At 64.8% G+C, this 17,427-nt stretch overlaps 2 protein-coding genes across 2 annotated transcripts in view; both read right to left on the bottom strand.

Annotated features, from left to right (window-relative positions):
* Positions 1–1,501: 1,501 nt before the first annotated feature.
* On the bottom strand, positions 1,502–12,542 carry MSANTD1 (Myb/SANT DNA binding domain containing 1). Its single transcript, XM_040237648.1, has 4 exons — positions 12,013–12,542; positions 6,896–7,160; positions 3,227–3,502; positions 1,502–1,748 (listed from the first exon to the last, which is right to left on the bottom strand). Exons 2-4 carry the CDS (start codon positions 7,147–7,149, stop codon positions 1,508–1,510), a joined length of 771 nt encoding a protein of 256 aa, XP_040093582.1. The 5' UTR covers positions 7,150–7,160; positions 12,013–12,542; the 3' UTR covers positions 1,502–1,507.
* Positions 12,543–13,913: 1,371 nt separating this feature from the next.
* The window catches only part of HTT (huntingtin), a 124,421-nt gene continuing 120,907 nt past the window's right edge, over positions 13,914–17,427 (bottom strand). Inside the window, exons 67-68 of the mRNA XM_040237647.1 lie at positions 16,395–17,384; positions 13,914–15,916 (exon numbers count right to left, since the gene is read on the bottom strand). Coding sequence (XP_040093581.1) covers positions 17,171–17,384 — 214 coding nt within the window. The 3' untranslated portion in view covers positions 13,914–15,916; positions 16,395–17,170. The remainder of the gene's footprint in view (positions 15,917–16,394; positions 17,385–17,427) is intronic.

The following is a 17,427-nucleotide window of genomic DNA, read 5'->3' on the forward strand; positions in this document are numbered from 1 at the left end:
AGGTCGCTTCACTCGTATCCAACTCTTTGCGACCCCCGAAACGGCAGCCCACTAGGCTCCCCTGTCCCTGGGATTCTCCAGGCAAGAACACTGGAGTGGGTTGCCATTTCCCTCTCCAATGCATGAAAGTGAAAAGTGAAAGTGAAGTCGCTCAGTCGTGTCCGACCCTCAGTGACCCCATGGACTGCAGCCTTCCAGGCTCTTCTGTCCATGGGATTCTCCAGGCGAGAGAACTGGAGTGGGGTGCCAATGCCTTCTCCGGGTGTCTTGTCTAAGAACTAGAAATCCGCCAGGCAGCCCAGACGCCGGCGCTGGACCCGGGGCGCCTCCAGGCCAACTTCTGCAGCGGGTGGGCGCGGGAAGCAGGTGCAGGCATCACGGTGCGCACTCGGCAGCTGGCTCACACAGCAGGGCTCCACCCCCTTCACCCGGCAGCACGGTCCAGCCCCAGGCAGGAGGGTCGAGTCCACGGCTTGAGCTCTCTAGGGGGGGACGGGACGACCCTGGCTGTGTCCTGAGTGAGACTCTGAACGAAGCTCGGCTCTCAGCTCCCCTGGGGGCCTCCCTTCAGCAGCCACCTGGGCCCAGTGACTCAGGAGGAACTGGGGGTGGGGGGTGGGGTGCTCTGGACAGGCTCTCTGGCCTGTAGACCCTGCACCCCACCCCAGCCCCTCTCCCTCCTGGGAAGGCATCTCCCCCTGGGGTGGCTGTTGGCTCCCTGGGCGCCCCAGCTGTGTGTCCAGCCCCTCCAGGCCCTGGAGGCCTGCAGACAGCCCTGCCCTCCCAGCGCTCTCACAACCTGCTGCTAGTCTGCGCCTCCACCCAGTTGCTTCCCGCACATCCACGTCAGCTCCTGAGGTCAGGGGGCTCTCCCACCTGTCCCGAGTTGACAGATGGCACAGGGTGGGGTGTATGGGCAAGATCATCGTTTTTATTGACCTGTTGCTGATGGGGGTCCAGAGGCCCCACGTCCCAGAGTGGGGGTGGGGTGGTAGATAAAAGGCCATTGAGGCGGTGTGGCCCCCTGGGGTCTCGGGGCTAATGCAGGCCCAGCGAGGGGGCACCTGCCGCACACCTGCTACGGAGCCGCCTCCACCTGCCCACGGCCGGCCGCCTCCCTCCACGCCCAGCCATGAGCCCTGCTCCCAGGAAGTTGTGAAAAGCACACGATTAACGTCAAAAGCAGCTTCCAGTACCGACACTGACAAGGCCGGAGGGTAGATTCCAGGCGTTCTTACTGGGGAGCCGCCCTGCAGTGACCCGGAGTCCCGGGGCCTGGTGTCCAGGGAAGGGCTTTACGCCGGGGTCCCCTGCCCGTGGGGGGGTTAGTCCAGGCCGGGAACGGGCGCGGGGGCGGGGCCCGGCCCGGGGCGGGGCGAGGCCGCTCAGGGGGCGTGGCCCAGGCCGGAGCTGTGCCAGGGGCGTGGCCCAGGCCAGAGGCGGGGCCGCTCCGGGGCGTGGCCCAGACCGGGGGCGGGGCCCAGGCTGGAGGCGTGGCCCGGGCGGCTTAGACGCCGGACTTGGCGATGATGCGCTCGAGCAGACTCATCATTCGCTCTTGCAGCTGCAGGCTCTGGGCCTGCAAGACGCTGTGCTGGTCCAGCGCGCGGCGCACCTCGCGGCATGTCTCCTCCAGGGCGCGGCTCAGCCGGCGCTGCTCCTCCAGCAGGGCCTCCAGCAGCCGCAGCTTCTTCCTCTGCAGGTGGCCGCCTTGCCCCTTGCGCTTCTTCACGGGCCGCTCCTCCGACCTGGAAGGACAGTGCGATGTGGGGACGGCTGGGCCCTCCCTGTCATGACAGCATTCCCACACCCACTGAGCTGGGTGGGCAAGGGGCGCTCATGGTGGGGGAGTGGACACCCAGAGAGGGATGAGGAAAACGCTGGGTGGAGGGCCTACAGGGCAGACAGCACCAGTTCTGGCCAGCCTCCGGCAGATGGGGTAACCCCTGCCTCCTGGCAGCCTGGAAGGGGCCAGCACGCCTGGGGGTGAGGAGATGGGGACAGCAGGCCAAGGGCAGGGCTGTAGAGGCCAGGCTCCCCTCCAGGACGGGAATCTTTCCAGGGTCAGGGCTGAAGTCAGCCCAGCTCTTTGCTGTGAGTAGGGGCCCCAGGGGTGGCAGGGAGCTGCCAGAAGCCCCCAGGCCCTGCCTGTCCCCAGCCTAGGCCCTCTGCTTCCGTGCAGGATTGTGGCCCAGCCACCCTTAGGCGCAGAAAGCAGAGCCTGGGGAGGGCCAGAGCCACCTCTGGAGGGAGAGGCGCCCCACGGCCCGGCCTGGCGCAGCACCCAGCAGCCATCAGTCTGGGAAGCAGGCTCAGCCCACGGAAGCAACTGTCCGCCAGCGGCAGAGCCCCTGCACCCCAGCCTGGCCACTAGCAAAGGCGATTCTGTCGGGGGTCTTCACTGAGAAACCGCCCCCCCCCCAGGGAAGGGGCACTGGACAACCGAGCAGCAGCCCCCAGATTCTGGGTGTCAGACCAGAGGGGCCCCCGAGATGCCTTCCTCACCCCACCCCCGTCTGACAGGCTTGAGACTGAGCTCGGGGGAGGCAGGACCAAAGCACAAATGTACACTCTTCCCGTTCTCTTCTCCACTGGCCAACTCCTATTCACCCATCAAAGCCCAGCCCAATGTGACCTCCTCTGGCTCCCTGGCCTCACACCACACCTGTCTGAGGGTGTCTTGAGGCGGGGTCAGCTCAGGGCTGGCAGGATGCCATGGATGGAAGAGGGGCTGGGCGCCCACTGCAGCCAGGCTCCAAGGACACTGTGGAGGCTCAGCCTGATGCCCCTTCCCTGGTTTTGAGAGACCAGCCAGCCTGGCAAGGCCAAGGAGAAGGGGGCCCCAGGGCATGGTCTGCTTGGGGTGGGGGAGCTCGAGAGCCAGACACCGAGGAAAGGGCAGGAGGCTCGCCTCTGACTCCCAGCTTTCGCCAGAGAAGGTCCTGATTTATCCCCATTTTACAGACAGAGACTGAGGCCCAGAGAGATCACGGACTTTCCACACAGCTGAGGAGTGAGGGTGCAGGAGACGCGCTTGGGCGGCGGGCACGACAGCCCGGGCCTCGGGCCCCCCTGCCTCCCTGTCTCGGGCCTCCCTGTCCCTGAGGTGCGTGTGCCGCCCAGGCCTCTGCAGCCAGCCCTGGGTGGCAGAGACTGCCGCCGCCAGGACGGCCGCCTGGCCCATCCCGGGGGCGGGCGGTGGGGCGGGAGCAGGGCGCGCACACACCTGAACTTAAGGGACAGTAAGCTGGAGGAGCTGTCGGAGCCGTCGTCCTGGAAGCGGCCTTCGTAGGAGCACTGGTTATACGGTAAGTACAGAGGGGTGGACTTAGCAGGCGGTGACAGGGACGCCTCGGTCTGGGACGTGGAGGGCCCCGGCTGCTGGCCGTCCGGCAGTTTGCCATCACAGGACTCGGGGACCTTGGCCAGAATCCTATCAATGGCTAGGTAATAGGGCCAGTCGGGCGGGACGGACTCGCTATCTGTCATGCATTTTAATTTCCTGAAACGAGAGACACAAGAGCCAAGGGTGAGAAACGGTTGCTCCTGGCCCTGCCCACCTGGCCCCTCTGCAGAGGGGCGCTCGGGGGCGCCAGGCCCAGGGAGCCACGTGGCACGGGTGTGGGCCACTCCCAGCCAGACAGGCCTCCCCGGAAACGTGGGCCAGGTGAGACCGGGTCAGAAGGAGGTCGGGCTTGGGACCCTACGCCGCTGTGGGTGTCGCAGGACCCCCAGGCCCCAGTGTCAGGCTGGTCCCTACAAGTCCTCTCTTCGCTTTTCTGGAGTTTTCTAAACTCTCTGCAATGAACAAACGCTGCTTTTTAATAAGTCAGTCAGCATTGATAAGAACATATGTGGTATAATACCAACATAGGAGTAAGATGTGATATAATGTGTGACGCAAACGTAAAATGAGGTCAGGTCACAAGCGTGTCCCGAGGAGGACGCCCCGGAGCAGGAGCTCAGGAGGGACGAGCACAGGGCTCGGTGGTTACGACTCTGAGTCTGCGGCTCGTCTCCGCCGCTTCGCTGTGTGAGCCTGGGCAGGTCCATTAACCTCTCTGAGCCTCGTGTCAGTAAAATGGGGATGATCCAAGTTGTGCTGGGAAGACTGGAGCAGACAACGCCCGGTGCCTGGCGAACAGCGAGCTGTCCAGATGACATTCTTGGTACCAGGAGGGGGGGTGGGGCCTGACACCCTCATCGAGGGTCTGCTCTCTGCCTACGGTGGGCCCGTGCCCTGCCCAGGCCCTGCGCCCTGCCCTCCCCTACAGACAGGCCCTGAGGTCCCTGGGCCTCGGCTGTCCCCTGGGAGGTGAGGGAAGGGGAGACGGGGCCATAGTGCAAGGGCCTGGCCAGCGAGCAAAGGGGCCACAGTGGGGTGGGCGTGGGCTCTCTGCCTCCCGAAACCCAGGGTCCTGAGCCCCCAGCTGCCACTGGCAGCCCCTCCACATTCCCTGTCCTTGCTCCTCCGGTTCTGGGGAGAACTGAGGTGACAGCGTCCCCCGCAGCAAAGTGGCTCCTGTCTCCCAGGAGGTGCCCCGAGGTCAAATCCCTGCCGGGGCGTGGCCACCAGTCACCTGATCCCTGGAGACGCACCGACCATCGCCCTGGTGGGGTGTGCGGCTCGGGGCAGAGGCCGAGGGACGTGGGGTCCTCAGCAGGGAGCCAGGGCGGGCTGCCCCACCTCCCTGAGGGCAGGAGGGCAGAGGGCTGTGCTGGGTCCAGGGTCCCCCTCCAGCACTTCCGGAAGCCCCCAGGTCCCGCTCTGCCCACCCAAGACAAGGCCTGCCCCACTGCAGGGGGCCCCTGAACAGCACACCAGCAAAACACGCTCCCCTGAACCAGGCCCCCTCAGGCTTCCTTCACAGACGATCTGTTTTCCTACTTTGGCCACGCAGAGCAGCTGGTGGGATCTGAACTCCCCAGCCAGGACTGAACCTGGGCCTCTGGCAGTGAGAGCATCGAGTCCTAACCACTGGACCTCCAGGGAATTCCACCAATCACCTTCATATCAACTGTCTCCGGAATCCCCAGGGGGTCCTGTGGTTGGGACTCCGCAATTCCACAGACGAGTGCCCAGGTTTGATCCTGGGTTGAGGAACTAAGATCCCACAAGCTGAAGGTGCATTCAATAAATAAATAAAGATTGGCTTTGTTTTCTTTTTTTAAAAAAAACCTTTCGTGAAAAAATAACTGACGCCTCCACTGTGGGCAGCTCTGGGTGGCGGGGGTCAGGGGAGTGTTGGGGGAGATAAAGAACCAGCCCCCAGCCAGAGTGTCACTCCGTAAGGTCCTCTGTGCCTGCGTGGCCCGTCTCTTCAGTCGTGTCCAACTCTTTGTGAGACCCCATGGACTGTAGCCTCCAGGCTCTTCTGTGCATGGGATTCTCCAGGCAAGAATACTGGAGTGGGTTGCCATGCCCTCCTCCAGGGGATCTTCCTGACCCAGGGATCCAACCCAGGTCTCCTGCACGGCAGGCAGACTCTTCACCACTGAGCCCCTGGGGAAGCCCTCTCCTGCTCTGGGCCTTGGTGTCCCTGTCGGTGACGGGAGCTGAGAGGTGCAGCTGCTGCGTCCAAGTGCTTCGTAAACTGTGAAGCGCTGTGCGCGTGCGGCCCCACCCCACCGCCGGCCACCCCCTCATCTCCTGTGGCCGCCTCAGCCCACCTCCCCTCCAGGAATGGAAGAGGATCCCTCCCTGGGGCTCAGGAGGCAGCTTTCAGGATAAATAATGAATAACCCAGCCAGACGCCAATCAGAGCCGTGAGTCACGGAGTCAGACAGCAGGCCGTAAAGCCGCTCGCCTCAGCCCTGCTGCCCTCTCCCTGCCAGGCGCCCCGGGGCTGGTGGCGAGGGGGATGCGGGGCACACGGCTCAGCCCTGGCCTCGGACCACCTTTACCCCAGTGGCCGGCCACCTCTGCTCTGCCCCAAGGCCTGGCTGGGGGCCAGGCCGCGGGTCAGAAATGAGCCTCTGGATGGGCCAGGCTCAGGACCGGCTCCTCCAAGGCCGAGAAACTGATGCAAGTGAAGCGGCCTTCGGTTGTCCAGGGCCCTGGGAGTCTCTGCACACCCCCAGGCCCCAGACGGGCTGGGAGCCACAGGCCAGGAGGGGCGGGGTGGGGGGGTCCTCTCACCCACAGTGTGGCTCAAGGTACCCAGGCCAACCTGCAGGGCTCTGTCCACACCTCCCCGGCCAACCTCTGCTCCCCTGTCCGGGGCAGCCTGGGCTGGGACCAGCGGGGTCCTCGTGTGTCCTCCTGGGACGGCAGCCTCCCAACATGGACAGGCTCCTGGGGGCTGTGTGGGCCCAGCCTGCCCACAGGGCCCACTCTCTATGCCTCTCCGCCTGTAGCTCAGCTCCTACTCGACCTTCACCCCGCCCGTGAGCCCCTCCACCGCTGTGACCTCTCACCCTCCCCGGACCCCGGGCAGATAAACCTGGCCCCGCCCTCTGAGGTGCCGGGCACACGAGCCCGTCCTGGAGCTGCCCCCACCCAAGCCACGTGCCTGGCTGTGACCTAGCCCCTCCTGAGGCAGCCAGGGCGGGGCCCAGTGCGAGGTGGGGAGGGGGCAGAGGCGCGGACCCTCCTGGGTGCTCAGGGCCGCCACACCCTCTCCCCAGCCCTGAGGCCAGTGCTGTGCCCACAGTGGGCTCAGTGGATGCTGGAGACAGCGGACTGTGGGCTCAGGGGCCTAGTGGCCCAGCCGCGGGTTTCCCGCCCCCTGGCCGCCAGCAGTATCCTCCATCCTGCGGGGCCCTGGGGGTCTCCCTGTGCCCCGCTCCACGGGGCCCACAGGTCCCCTCTTGCCTACACAAAGCCGGGGCCCCCCCCTCGCCCACGCCGTCCTCACCCAGAAGGCCCCCCGCCGCCCGCTGCCCGCGGGCCTACCTGTACTGGAAGGTCATGTTGGTGATCTTGATCTTGATCTCCTCGCCCAGCCGGCGCTCGCCCGTCATCTCCAGCAGCTTGCTGGCCATCTTCTCGTACACCTTGGCGTTGCGCTTGGTCTGCTTCAGCTCGTCGAAGAACTCCTCCCAGACGAGCATGAGGCCGCGCATCTCGGCGTCCGTCCAGTTGCGGGCCCGCCGGTGCTTCTCAGCCTGCGGGGACACGAGGTAGCCGGGCACCTCGGCCGTGGCCATGCCCGGGGCACCTGCGGGGTTAAAGAGCGCGCTCGGGGCGGGCCGCCGGGGCCTGCACACCGCGGCGGGAACCCCGCTCCTGGAAGGCAGCTCCTCGCTCAAAATGGGGCCTACATCTGACAGGCAGGAATTTAGTTAAAAGCTTTTAAACGGGAAACGTCATTTTGATGTCACGTTTCCATAGCAACAGAGCAACTGCATAAGCTACAACAACAGAAACCTTTTAACTGAAAGCGCAGGAATCAGGGCCGCCCTGACGGGCCATCAATACTGCAGCGAGCAGGCCAGGCCCAGAACTGGCGGCCCAGGAGCCCGGCCCTGCCTCCCAACCCCAGGTTGGCCGGCCCAGGGCCACCGAGCGAGGCCCCTCCGCTGGGAAGACTGGGCTCGGGTGGCCAGGCAGGATCCAGGCAGCAGCCCTGGCCTCCACCTGCCCCCTGCCCCCGGCCCACACTGTCAGGGGCCCAGGGAGGGCCCAAGATGGGGGGCTGGGGTACAACGGAATGAGAGGCGGCGGAGAGGGAGACCCAGAGAAGGAGACGGGAGGACAGAGGAGTGGGAGGGACAGATGGACAGAGAGGAGACTGGCATGGGGGAGGGACAGACGGACAGAGAGGAGACTGGCATGGGAACACACTCCTGGGACACACGTGTGCAATGCCCACCCGCCCGTAGGCCCTGCGCACGGCCATCCTCTGGCTCACACTTAATACAGATGCCACCACCACCAGGCTGGGCAACAGCAGCTATAGCAGACCCCTGGCTTGATCACGGTCCACCTCTTCCCCTCCTCAAGGGGCATGGCTGCCGGCCTGGGCGACACGGTGGCCTGGGTGACTTGGCAGCCTGGGTGACTTGGTATGGGCCAAGGAGCCAGCGCAGGGCTCAAGGTGCAGGGTAGCTGGGTGCCAATGAACAGCAGGGCCCCGTGGAGCTACCAGGCACGGAAGCCTTTTTGTCCCCCATGCCTTATGGACAAGACTCTGGCCTCCGCGGCCTGCTCCGTGTTTCGAAGGGCAGAGCGGTTGCTGATTGGAGGAGGAGGGACAGGACAGGCCCGTCAAGATGAGCAGGAGACAGACCACCCGAGACCCTGCACACACCCTGAGCCCGTCAGCAACTCCACCTTTTGGAAAACTCGCAGAAGCAGAAGCGAAGACTTGCTACTGCCTTGACCCTTATCACAGACCCCCACCTGACTATGACCTTCCCCCACACACCAGTTGTGGGGCACAGCCCTTGAGGTGCTAGTGAAACCGCTGACCTCAGTGTGGGGCTTAAACCCACGTGGCCGGAAACGTAAACCTGGCCAAAACCCTGCTGGAGACTCGAACCCAAGTGGCCAGGACTCGAACTCGGCCAAAACGCGTGGTCTGCCAGCTGAGATCACAGACCTGCTGTCGGGACCTAATGAAGCTCAGGTCTCTGATGTCTCATCGCAGAAAGAATTCAGTGAGAGACAAAGAGATAGGGAAGAAGCGGATTTATTCAGAGAGAAACACTCCACAGACAGAGTGTGGGCTGACACAGAAGGCAGCCTCACAAGGTCGTGTGGTTAGCTTTTCCTGAGTTGGGAAGGTCCCCTTGGAGAAGGAAATGGCAACCAACTCCAGTATTCTTGCCCGGAGAATCCCATGGACAGAGGAGTCTGGCGGGCTACAGTCCTTGGGGTTGTCAAGAGTCAGGCATGACTGAGCGACTAGCACTTTGACTTGTGTTTTTTATGAGCTGGGTAACTTTACAGGCTAATGTTTTCAGTCGCTTAGTCGTGTCTGACTCTTTGCAGCCCCACGGACTGAGGCACGCCGGGCCTCCCTGTCCATCACCAACTCCCAGAGCTTGCTCAGACTCAGGTCCATCAAGTTGGTGAGGCCATTGTGCCGTCTCATCCTCATAGGCTAGTGAGCGGGAGAACTGTTCCAACTCACCAACTATTTTGGGGATGCGGTGGAGATCCCCAGCCGCTGGCCGCTGCCCGCTTTTCAGCCTCTGACGGCCAGCTTTGGGGCTGCCACGGCGCCTCTGGGTGTATCGTTTCACTCGCTGATGTGTTTCAGTGAGAGTGGACGGAGGACCAGGGTCTAGCTTAAGTTGACCTGTCTGCCATCTTGGACCCACTGGAGTCTAATCAGCTCATGTTGTGTCCTTGTGCCAAAGCTGAAGCTCCAGTACTTTGGCCACCTCATGCGAAGAGTTGACTCATTGGAAAAGACTCTGATGCTGGGAGGGATTGGGGGCAGGAGGAGAAGGGGACGACCGAGGATGAGATGGCTGGATGGCATCCCTGACTTGATGGACGTGAGTCTGAGTAAACTCCGGGAGATGGTGATGGACAGGGAGGCCTGGCGTGCTGCGATTCATGGGGTCACAGTCGGACACGACTGAGCGACTGAACTGAACTGGGCTGTGCCAGTCTTTCAGAGGGTGTGCCCTGCCCCCTGCCTCACTGGCTTTGCCTCGCAAAGTAAAGCCACTCTGTCTCCATGTTTCTGGCGCTGGTACACAGAGCGCCGAGATTTTGGCAACAGCGTATTCCCACCCGTCCTGCAGCCGGAACACCTGCACCCAGACCTGCCTTGTGCACGGGGCTCGGAGGGGCGCTCCCTGTACCCCCAGGACCCCACAGAAAAGGGCTTGGTGAAGCCTTGCTGAGTAAAGGTATGAACTCTGAAAAGACTGACCTCAAGTAACTCCCGTCCCTTCCCAGTAGGTTGCCTGGATTTTGCCTTCAGGCTTCCCGGCAAATTCTTTTTCTCCACAACCCTGTTCTGGCAACACCTTCTCTCTGAAGTCCTTCTGTTCCACTTTGGTCCTTCCTCCCATTCTCCCTCCTGCAAACTGAACCTCCCTTGAGCCAGCCATTTCCTGTCTGCCTCCAGCCGTGTGACCCTGGGTTAATGCTTGCAAAAGCAACAGTCAAGAATTCGAGCTCGCTGGCTACTGGGCCCTGTTCTAAGCGCAGTGTGTCTGTTTTCAGCTTTGACCCTCACGGCACTCTTGTGAGGGAGGCTGGCGCTGCTGTTAGTCCCATTCTGCAGATAAACAGCCTGAAGGACAGAGGTGAGGTCACCCTGTGGGTAAGGGGCCAAGCTGGGCTCTGAACCCAGGCAGGCTGGCTTGGTGCTGGGTCTGACCTGTGCTCCCAGGGAAGGACACATCAGGCCTCCTCTGCCCACGGTCCTGGGCGGGGGCTCACAACCCAGGGCACACGCTGCTGCCTGGGTGAACGCTGCCATTGATCCCTGGGGGCCTGGGGAGGGCCCCGTGTGCGACCCTGGACAAAGTGGCACCCTGGGCAGCCCCTCCTCAGGTCTCCACCAGCACTCAACTGAGGCTCAGTCCCAAGGTCTTGGGGGCAGACCTCCACCTCACACCTGCTGGCCTGGCTGTGATGGCCACACAGAGCCCCTGCCCTGCCCCCCGGCCAGTGTGCTGCAAGCCCCCCGGGATCTGCAGGGTTCTGCGGGGGGTGGGTTGAACTTGGGGGAAGCACTCACAGAGTGCAAGCTGAAAACCTCCCCAGGCACAGAAGGGCCCCCTCAGGCCTGCTGTGGACAGGGGAGTCCTGGCCTGAGCCGCCCAGGACAGGGAAGCCAAGCCTGGGGCCAGGGCCGGGGGTGGGAGGTGGCAGGGGAGGGCGGGGGATCCCTGAGGCTCTGGCCAGGTGCCCTCACCCTGCACCTCCACGTGTCCAGAGCTTGCCTCTTACCCCGAGAGAGGGGCCGAAGCCCAGCTGGAAGGACGGGAGGGCTCAGGATGGGGTGGGCCAGCTGGGGCTCTCTCCTCCCTGCAGTCGGAACTTGGGGTGCAGAGGCAGAAGGCAGCAGGGCGTCCTGGGTTGGCACCTGGCCCTGCCCTCAGCTCCTGGTGGAAGCCTCTGTCACGGCTTCTGAGGTTGCCTGGGGACACCCCTGCCTGGCCACATAGCACCTCCCAGGAAGGCTGACAGCTGCTACGTCCCTCAACCGGGTACCTGGCACACTCAGTATTGTTTGCAGAGTGCGTGAGGAATGAGAAGGCCCACCTCCTCCAGGAAGTCCTCCCCAAGCCCCTCTTAGGCAAAGGATTTAACCTACCAGGTGGCCTGAGAGCTGACTCTCTGCCCCCAGAGCCTGGGGTAGCCCTGACTGTCCTCCAGGTGAATGTTCCCCTCAACCCCGACCTCCAGAGCCGAGCGGGTCTGCCTCACAGCAACCCCCAGCGCCCAGGTAGGGCTCCGAGGGGAGGCAGGCCAAGCTCAGGATTTCAACCTGGCTCAGCCGACTACAGACACGACTTGCTCAGGCTACCTCCAGCCCTGTCCTCACCAACACCTGTCTGGACAAGTGACCCCCTTGGACATGGGCTGGTGCAGGGGGCACGGCTGCAGCTCCTGGGCCCCTCCCTGCCCCCCACCTCCTCGGGGCACTTGGAGAGGGCACAGGCCGGCGTACTGGCCCAGCTGGGGCTGGGGAGTGGTCGTCAGGGGGCGCTGCCGCCCTAGGTGCCCAGCCTGGGCAGTTCCAAGGCAACAGGTCCCAGGGCCTCTGCGGGGGCGGCTGTGGGCCTGGGGCAGCGCTGGGCCTGGGGCAGCGCTGGGCCTGGGGCAGCACTGCTGGTGTGCAGGCTGGTGTGCTGGGCCTGGTGACCACCCCCTGCTGGCGCCCAGCAGATGGGTCCCGCAGAGGCAGGGTAAATGGCTGGGCTCCAGTGTCTCCGCTGAGGTTTCAGGGGTGCTGGAAAACCTCGGGTGTGGGGCAGGGGGGCACTCGCTTCGGCCTCCAAGGACAAGACAGAGCCAGGGGGAGATGGAGGCAGGCCACGCTCCTGGCAGCTCGTGGGAAGGCCGTCTGCCCTTGGCGGGGCTGGGCGGGGACTGCGTACCTTGGCACAGCTGCGTGGCCTGTGGGGACCCTTAGGCTCTGTGCGCCCAGAAGGCAGAGGGCCTGAGGCCAGGCATCCGGCGGCACCTGCGGAGAGAAGGGCAGTCAGGCCTCAGCGGGAGGGGCCCAGGCACGCAGGGGAGGCCGGTGCCCTCCAGGCCTCTGCCTGGCCATGCGGGGGCCCAAGGAAGGAAGGGCATCCATCAGGGGCCTTCGGCACCTCCCCGGGGGCCGATGGCAGGGAGCCGGGCCCATCCCAGGAGGCGGGAGTCCTTACAGCAGCGTAAGACCCCCAGCTGGGCAGAGGCGGGAGAGCACAGGGAGCGTGGGGGTGGGTCCAGGATGGGGGCGAGGGGAGCAGGAGGGTGAGCTCTGCTGGGCGCAGTGACCGGCCTGGCAGCACTGTCTTCTCCCCGCGGGAGCCCAGACCCTTAACTCTTGGTCCTCAGCGGGCATGCCCAACCCCGAGTTGACGGCTCTACCACACTGGGCCGCCCCTGTCCTGAGTGCCCCAGGGCCAGGACGAGTGCAGGCCTGGCCGGCGGTTGATCTGCTCACAGCTTGGCATGGAGGCTTGGCAACGCTTGCCCCAGAGGATGTGGCCACAACGGGGGTACTGCACCCGGGTGGCCCCTGGGTTCCTGCTTGGAAGGCCAGTGGAGATAAGCCATCCTGAGCGAGAGGCCAGACTGCAAGGCCCCCAGGGTCGTGGGACCCCAGGTATCCCTGTGGTCTGCCAGGAGCCTTGGTGACTCCACAAGGCCAGCCCACCTCTGTGCCCGCGAGGCCCTGGCAGGAGGCCCCATCCAGCGGCACCTGAGCCGCCCTGAGGGTCAAGGCTGGACCAAGAACCCCTGGGCCCAGAAGGGCTTGCAAGTTCAGGTCAGGAAGCAGGGGGTAAGCTGCCCTCTACCGAGGGCACCTGTGCTGGGCGGCTGGAGGGTGAGCGGGACACTGTTGCTTCCGTTCAGGGCATCTTGGGCCTTCGTCTAAACACGGAGGTCAGGGCATGGCCGCCTCGCCTGGACCACAGCAGGCAGGGAGCGCTCAGTCCCTCCTGGAGTGTGTCGGGGGAGACGGGCCTGGGGAGGCGGGCTGACCTCTTCCCACACGCAGTGGGTGCACACACCGCGCAACCGGGCCACTGGAACCAACAGCCAGACCCTGAGTAGGTTCCTGCAGCATCACGACGGCAGCGCCCACATGTGCCGTGACCGGGGCAGAGGCCGGGCTTCCTAAGCCTGCTGCCCGTCTCTCCGGGCACCCGCTGTGGTCGGGCTGGGGCTGCCCACTGCCGCCAACACCCTGGGACCTGGGAAGCCTTCAGCAGACTCTGTGAAGCAGCCGCCCTGGGCAGCCCACAGCCCAGGGTCTCTGCCTCCGCAGGGGAATGGGCCAGCACCACGGCACAGAGGGGTGTAACCCTGCATGGCTGGAGCTCCCCAGGAGGGGCTGGAAGGGCCGGCGCCCGTGCAGCTGAGTGGAGAGGATTCCCGGAGGAGCTGGCATTTCCAGCAGGAAGAACATACCAGCTCAGATGGATGGGGCAGCCTCACCACTCGGTCCCAGGGCATGGGGGCCGGTAGCCAGTGAGGTGAAAGGGGCAGCGGGGCCATGAGGGGCTCCAAGGTCAGGTCACGGGCCCTGTGTGAGCCCCCAGGACCTGTGCCCGCTGTGACCACCCCTCCAAACTGGGGCCTGGGGTGAAACCACACAGCCCCCACGGGGATTAGACGTAGCCACTGCAGCCTCTGCAGCCTTGGGCACTGGTGGGGGGCCGCCCCCGTCCCCGCAATGCCCGGCACCTGGGTTCCACGGCGCTGGGCTCCTGCTGGTGTGGTCTGCCGCCCCCTGTGGGGGCAAGTTTCCCCATAAGCAAAGCAGGCCTCACACGGCAATTTACCTTTTTTTTTCTTTTAATTCATATGTACAGTATTTGTAGCAGTTTAAAAAATTAAAATATACATCTCATGTCAAACCTTCGCTCTCTTCTCACAGACAGGCCTAGGCCAGGCTCCGGGATGTACCCATCACAGCCCTGTGGGTACCCGGTGTGTGCACGGTGGGGACCATGGCGGCGGACAGTGTGAGCTCCAATCCTGCTGGAGGACGGTCAGCAGTGGAGCGTGCTCAGAGCCCAACCCCCCGCGGCAGGTCTGTGACGCTCCAGTCCTCCAGGCCAGCGGCCGCCCGGCCGCAGCACGACAGCTGCAGCGACCGTCCGGGGCCAGGGGCTCCTTCGGCAGCACGACCGAGCGCCAGACGCACAGGCCCCTCCGTGGCCACCCCCGCCTGAGCCCCGCTCCCCGGCTCCCCCGCTGAGCCCAGGCCTGCGGCACCAGGCAGTGGGGGGCGGTCCCTTCCAGGTGCGGCCACCCCAAGCTCTCTGGGGAGCGTCAGGACCTTCGAGGTGGCTCTTGCACCCCCGCCGTCACTCCAGCGTGCAGGACCAAGCATCACCCTGGCTGGGACAAAAGGCAAAGCCAGGTTGCGCGCCAGGAAGAGACGCCCACGGCACCGAGAGGTAGCAAGTGTACTCCTCCAAACCACACAAGAGTTACCACGCTGCACAGCCTGGAGGGGCTTCCCCAAGATGGCCTCGGGCAGCTCCACTAACCCGCGCGGTGAGCGGTCTACAGCCCCAGGCTCGGCAGTGACACCTGGCCACAAGGAACCCCAGCGCCATCCTCGCCTCCCAAGAGGATGCGTGTGCTGAAGGAGGGCGAGGGGACAGCGGGGAGGAGCACCTGGAAATGCCCCTCCCCCTGCACGGCTCAGCGGGGCCGCAACAGGACACACAGAATAAGACCCACAAGCACCTCGCCCAACCAACGGTCCTGGTTTCGCTCAAATCTTCCCTGCGTCACCAGCAGGAAGACAGACCCCGTCCTCACCGCCCCCAACGACCCCTTCAACACTGTGTGGGGTGGCAAAGTGACTGCTGCCAGACACAGACTTTAGTCCAGTCCCTTCTGCCGACAGCTGACGAGGGGGCCCATCTCCTCAGTGGCACTTTGATGAGCAATGACCCCACCCCACCCTCAGACGTCTCAGCCACGCGGCCAACCCCGTGGGGCGGGTCTGAGAAAGGTCGGCTTCTGCAGAGACCTGTCGGCCGCCCTCAGAGGCCCCGATGGAGACACAGGTGCACGCCCCCACACGTCCCCTCCTCCACGGGTAGCGACCTCCCCGAGCACTGGCGCCCGCCCTGGGCGCACGCCAGCGGGTCTCTGGGTGGCACCGATGGCCAGAGCTGGCTGCAGCCCCTCGCTGAGTGCTGACGGTCACGTGGGAAACAGGGCGGGCCCTCGCCCAGGTGTGCCCAGCGCTTGGACTCTGAAGGGGACCAGCCCCCGGCTTCACACTCACAGTGTTGTCTCTAACAAGTGCAAACACCTAAGCGTGGACAACACAGGCCTGTGACACGTCCACCTCAGAGCTGCTGAAGGGACCCTGGGGGTGGGGCAGCAGTTCTAGAACCTTCCGTGCTCACGGCCACTCCAGCAGCTCGTGCCTGCCAAGGCAAGGGTGAGCCCAAGCGAGAGGCAAGAGGGTGGGGATGTCACTTCTCCTGCGGAGCTGGAGCCCCGCCCTCAAGGCCCCGGCTCTGACTTCTGACCTGTGTCCACCGCTCACACACCGCTGGGCCCTCTGAGGGGGCACCCGGTGCCAAGGGCAGCTCCGAGGAGGGGCTCCCTACACACTCTTGAGCCTGGCTGGCCTCAAACTGCCTGGCTCCAGGGGTGGGAGCTGGGGCCCGCACCCGTAGGAGGCGTGTGCAGCGGGCGGTGTGTCGCAGAGACAGGTGTGAAGGACACCCAAGTTCTCCCCCTACAGACCCTGGACGACGGCTACAGGTCAGCCCCACTTGCCAAGGAGACGCCCAACTGGACGCACCTGAGCTCCTGACCAAGCTGCACGGCGTGCTGCTGACCACAGGGCCGGCTGCCCCCCGGCCCTGCAGAGCCGCCTGGAAGGAGCCAGCCCCCCGTCACGCGTACTCCACTGAGCTGCTCTGGGTCCAGAAACGAGCTGGGCCAGGCCCAGGGCCTGGGGTAGGGGTAGCGGCTGTGCCCGGCGAACCCTGCCCAGCACAGGCCCCGTGGGCACAGGCCCGTACTCTCCCAAGCTGAAAGGAGGCTCCACCGATGGACGGAGAGGGGCAAGGAGGCACTGGGGTCTTCCTCAACCAGCCGCCGGGACACCGCGCTCTGCTCCTGACATGTTAAGCTGCTGTGCTCTCAGGGCTCCCGGCCAGTGAGTGGCTGGGCCCAAGACGCAGGAGGGACACAGGCCTGGATGCCGACACCTGCCAGCCAGGCTGGCCAACTGCCCGCAAGCTGTCACTGCCAGAGAGTGGCCCGTGTCTGGAGCCGACTGCACACAGCCAGGACAGTCAGGCAGCACCTTCCCCGCCCTCAGCTGGCTGCTGACAGGACAGCAGCACACAGCCCCGAACCCCAGACGGGAGCTCATGAAAGAGGGTGGCATGGCGTCCGGTGAGGGGCTGCCAGCCAGCCCACCGCGCGGGGGGTGGGGGACAGACCCCGTCCACCTGCTCGGAGGCCGTGACACACAGCGCTGACCTGGCGATGCACAGACTGTACATGGGGAGAAGTTACCTTAAAATTAATCTCTTTACTGATAGAATTAGACTTTAAATCCTGAGAAGACAGAGACGGGAAGGACAGCGCACTGTCGCACTCCCAGCCCCCCCGCCTGGCCAGACCCGGCATGCGCGCCCTGCGGGAGCCCGCAACACCCCAGGACCCTGCGCCTCGGAGCCCGCGGTGTCCCCTCCCGCCTGCGGGACAGCGGAGGGCTGATGGCTCGCCGGCAAGAGCAGAGGAATCCTGCCCCCCAGGCGGGAGCAGCTGGGACCTGGTGACCACCGAGGGCTGGGCGGGAGGAGGACGTAAACAGCCGGTGGCTGGCTCCCACACCAGCTCCAGCGCGAGGCCCGCCACAATCAGCTCCCGCCCTGCGAGGACTCAGGCTCAACCCCAAAGGTTACTGCGTGTGCCCCGCGCGCAGCCTTGCCACCACGCGGCGGGATACCCGCCCCCTGGCTCCCTGGAGAGAAGCCAGTGCCGCCCGCTGCCTGGCACAGGCTGGGCCCCGCGGTCCAGGGGCCACCTCGTTGCCACCTGCATGGGCACTCAGCATGTGGCGGCCTTGTGGACGCTCCGCAGACAAGCCAGCAGGTGGTGGTATGGGTTTCCGGGCACGGCGACCACCTCGAACACGGACTGGAAGGCCCTGCGGTCGAGCTCCTCCTCTATCTGGTGTCGGTAGAAGTCCACGGCCACCAGGCAGAAGAGGTTCACGTCCACCTGCTCCAGCTTGCCCATCCTGCTCACGACGTGCGGGAGGCTGGCCAGTCAGTTAAGGGCGCAAGGCAGCAAGCTCGGGGAGA

This window comes from Oryx dammah, unplaced genomic scaffold (assembly GCF_014754425.2).
Source record: "Oryx dammah isolate SB20612 unplaced genomic scaffold, SCBI_Odam_1.1 HiC_scaffold_3, whole genome shotgun sequence".
Classification (NCBI taxonomy): domain Eukaryota; kingdom Metazoa; phylum Chordata; class Mammalia; order Artiodactyla; family Bovidae; genus Oryx; species Oryx dammah.

Excerpts from the sequence above, each read along its gene's own strand:
- MSANTD1 (XM_040237648.1), bottom strand. The coding sequence starts at position 7,149 with ATGGCCACGGCCGAGGTGCCCGGCTACCTCGTGTCCCCGCAGGCTGAG. Across the intron at positions 3,503-6,895 it reads AACATGACCTTCCAGTACAG|GAAATTAAAATGCATGACAG; the intron begins GTAGGCCCGCGG and ends CTCTCGTTTCAG. Across the intron at positions 1,749-3,226 it reads TTACTGTCCCTTAAGTTCAG|GTCGGAGGAGCGGCCCGTGA; the intron begins GTGTGTGCGCGC and ends CTGTCCTTCCAG.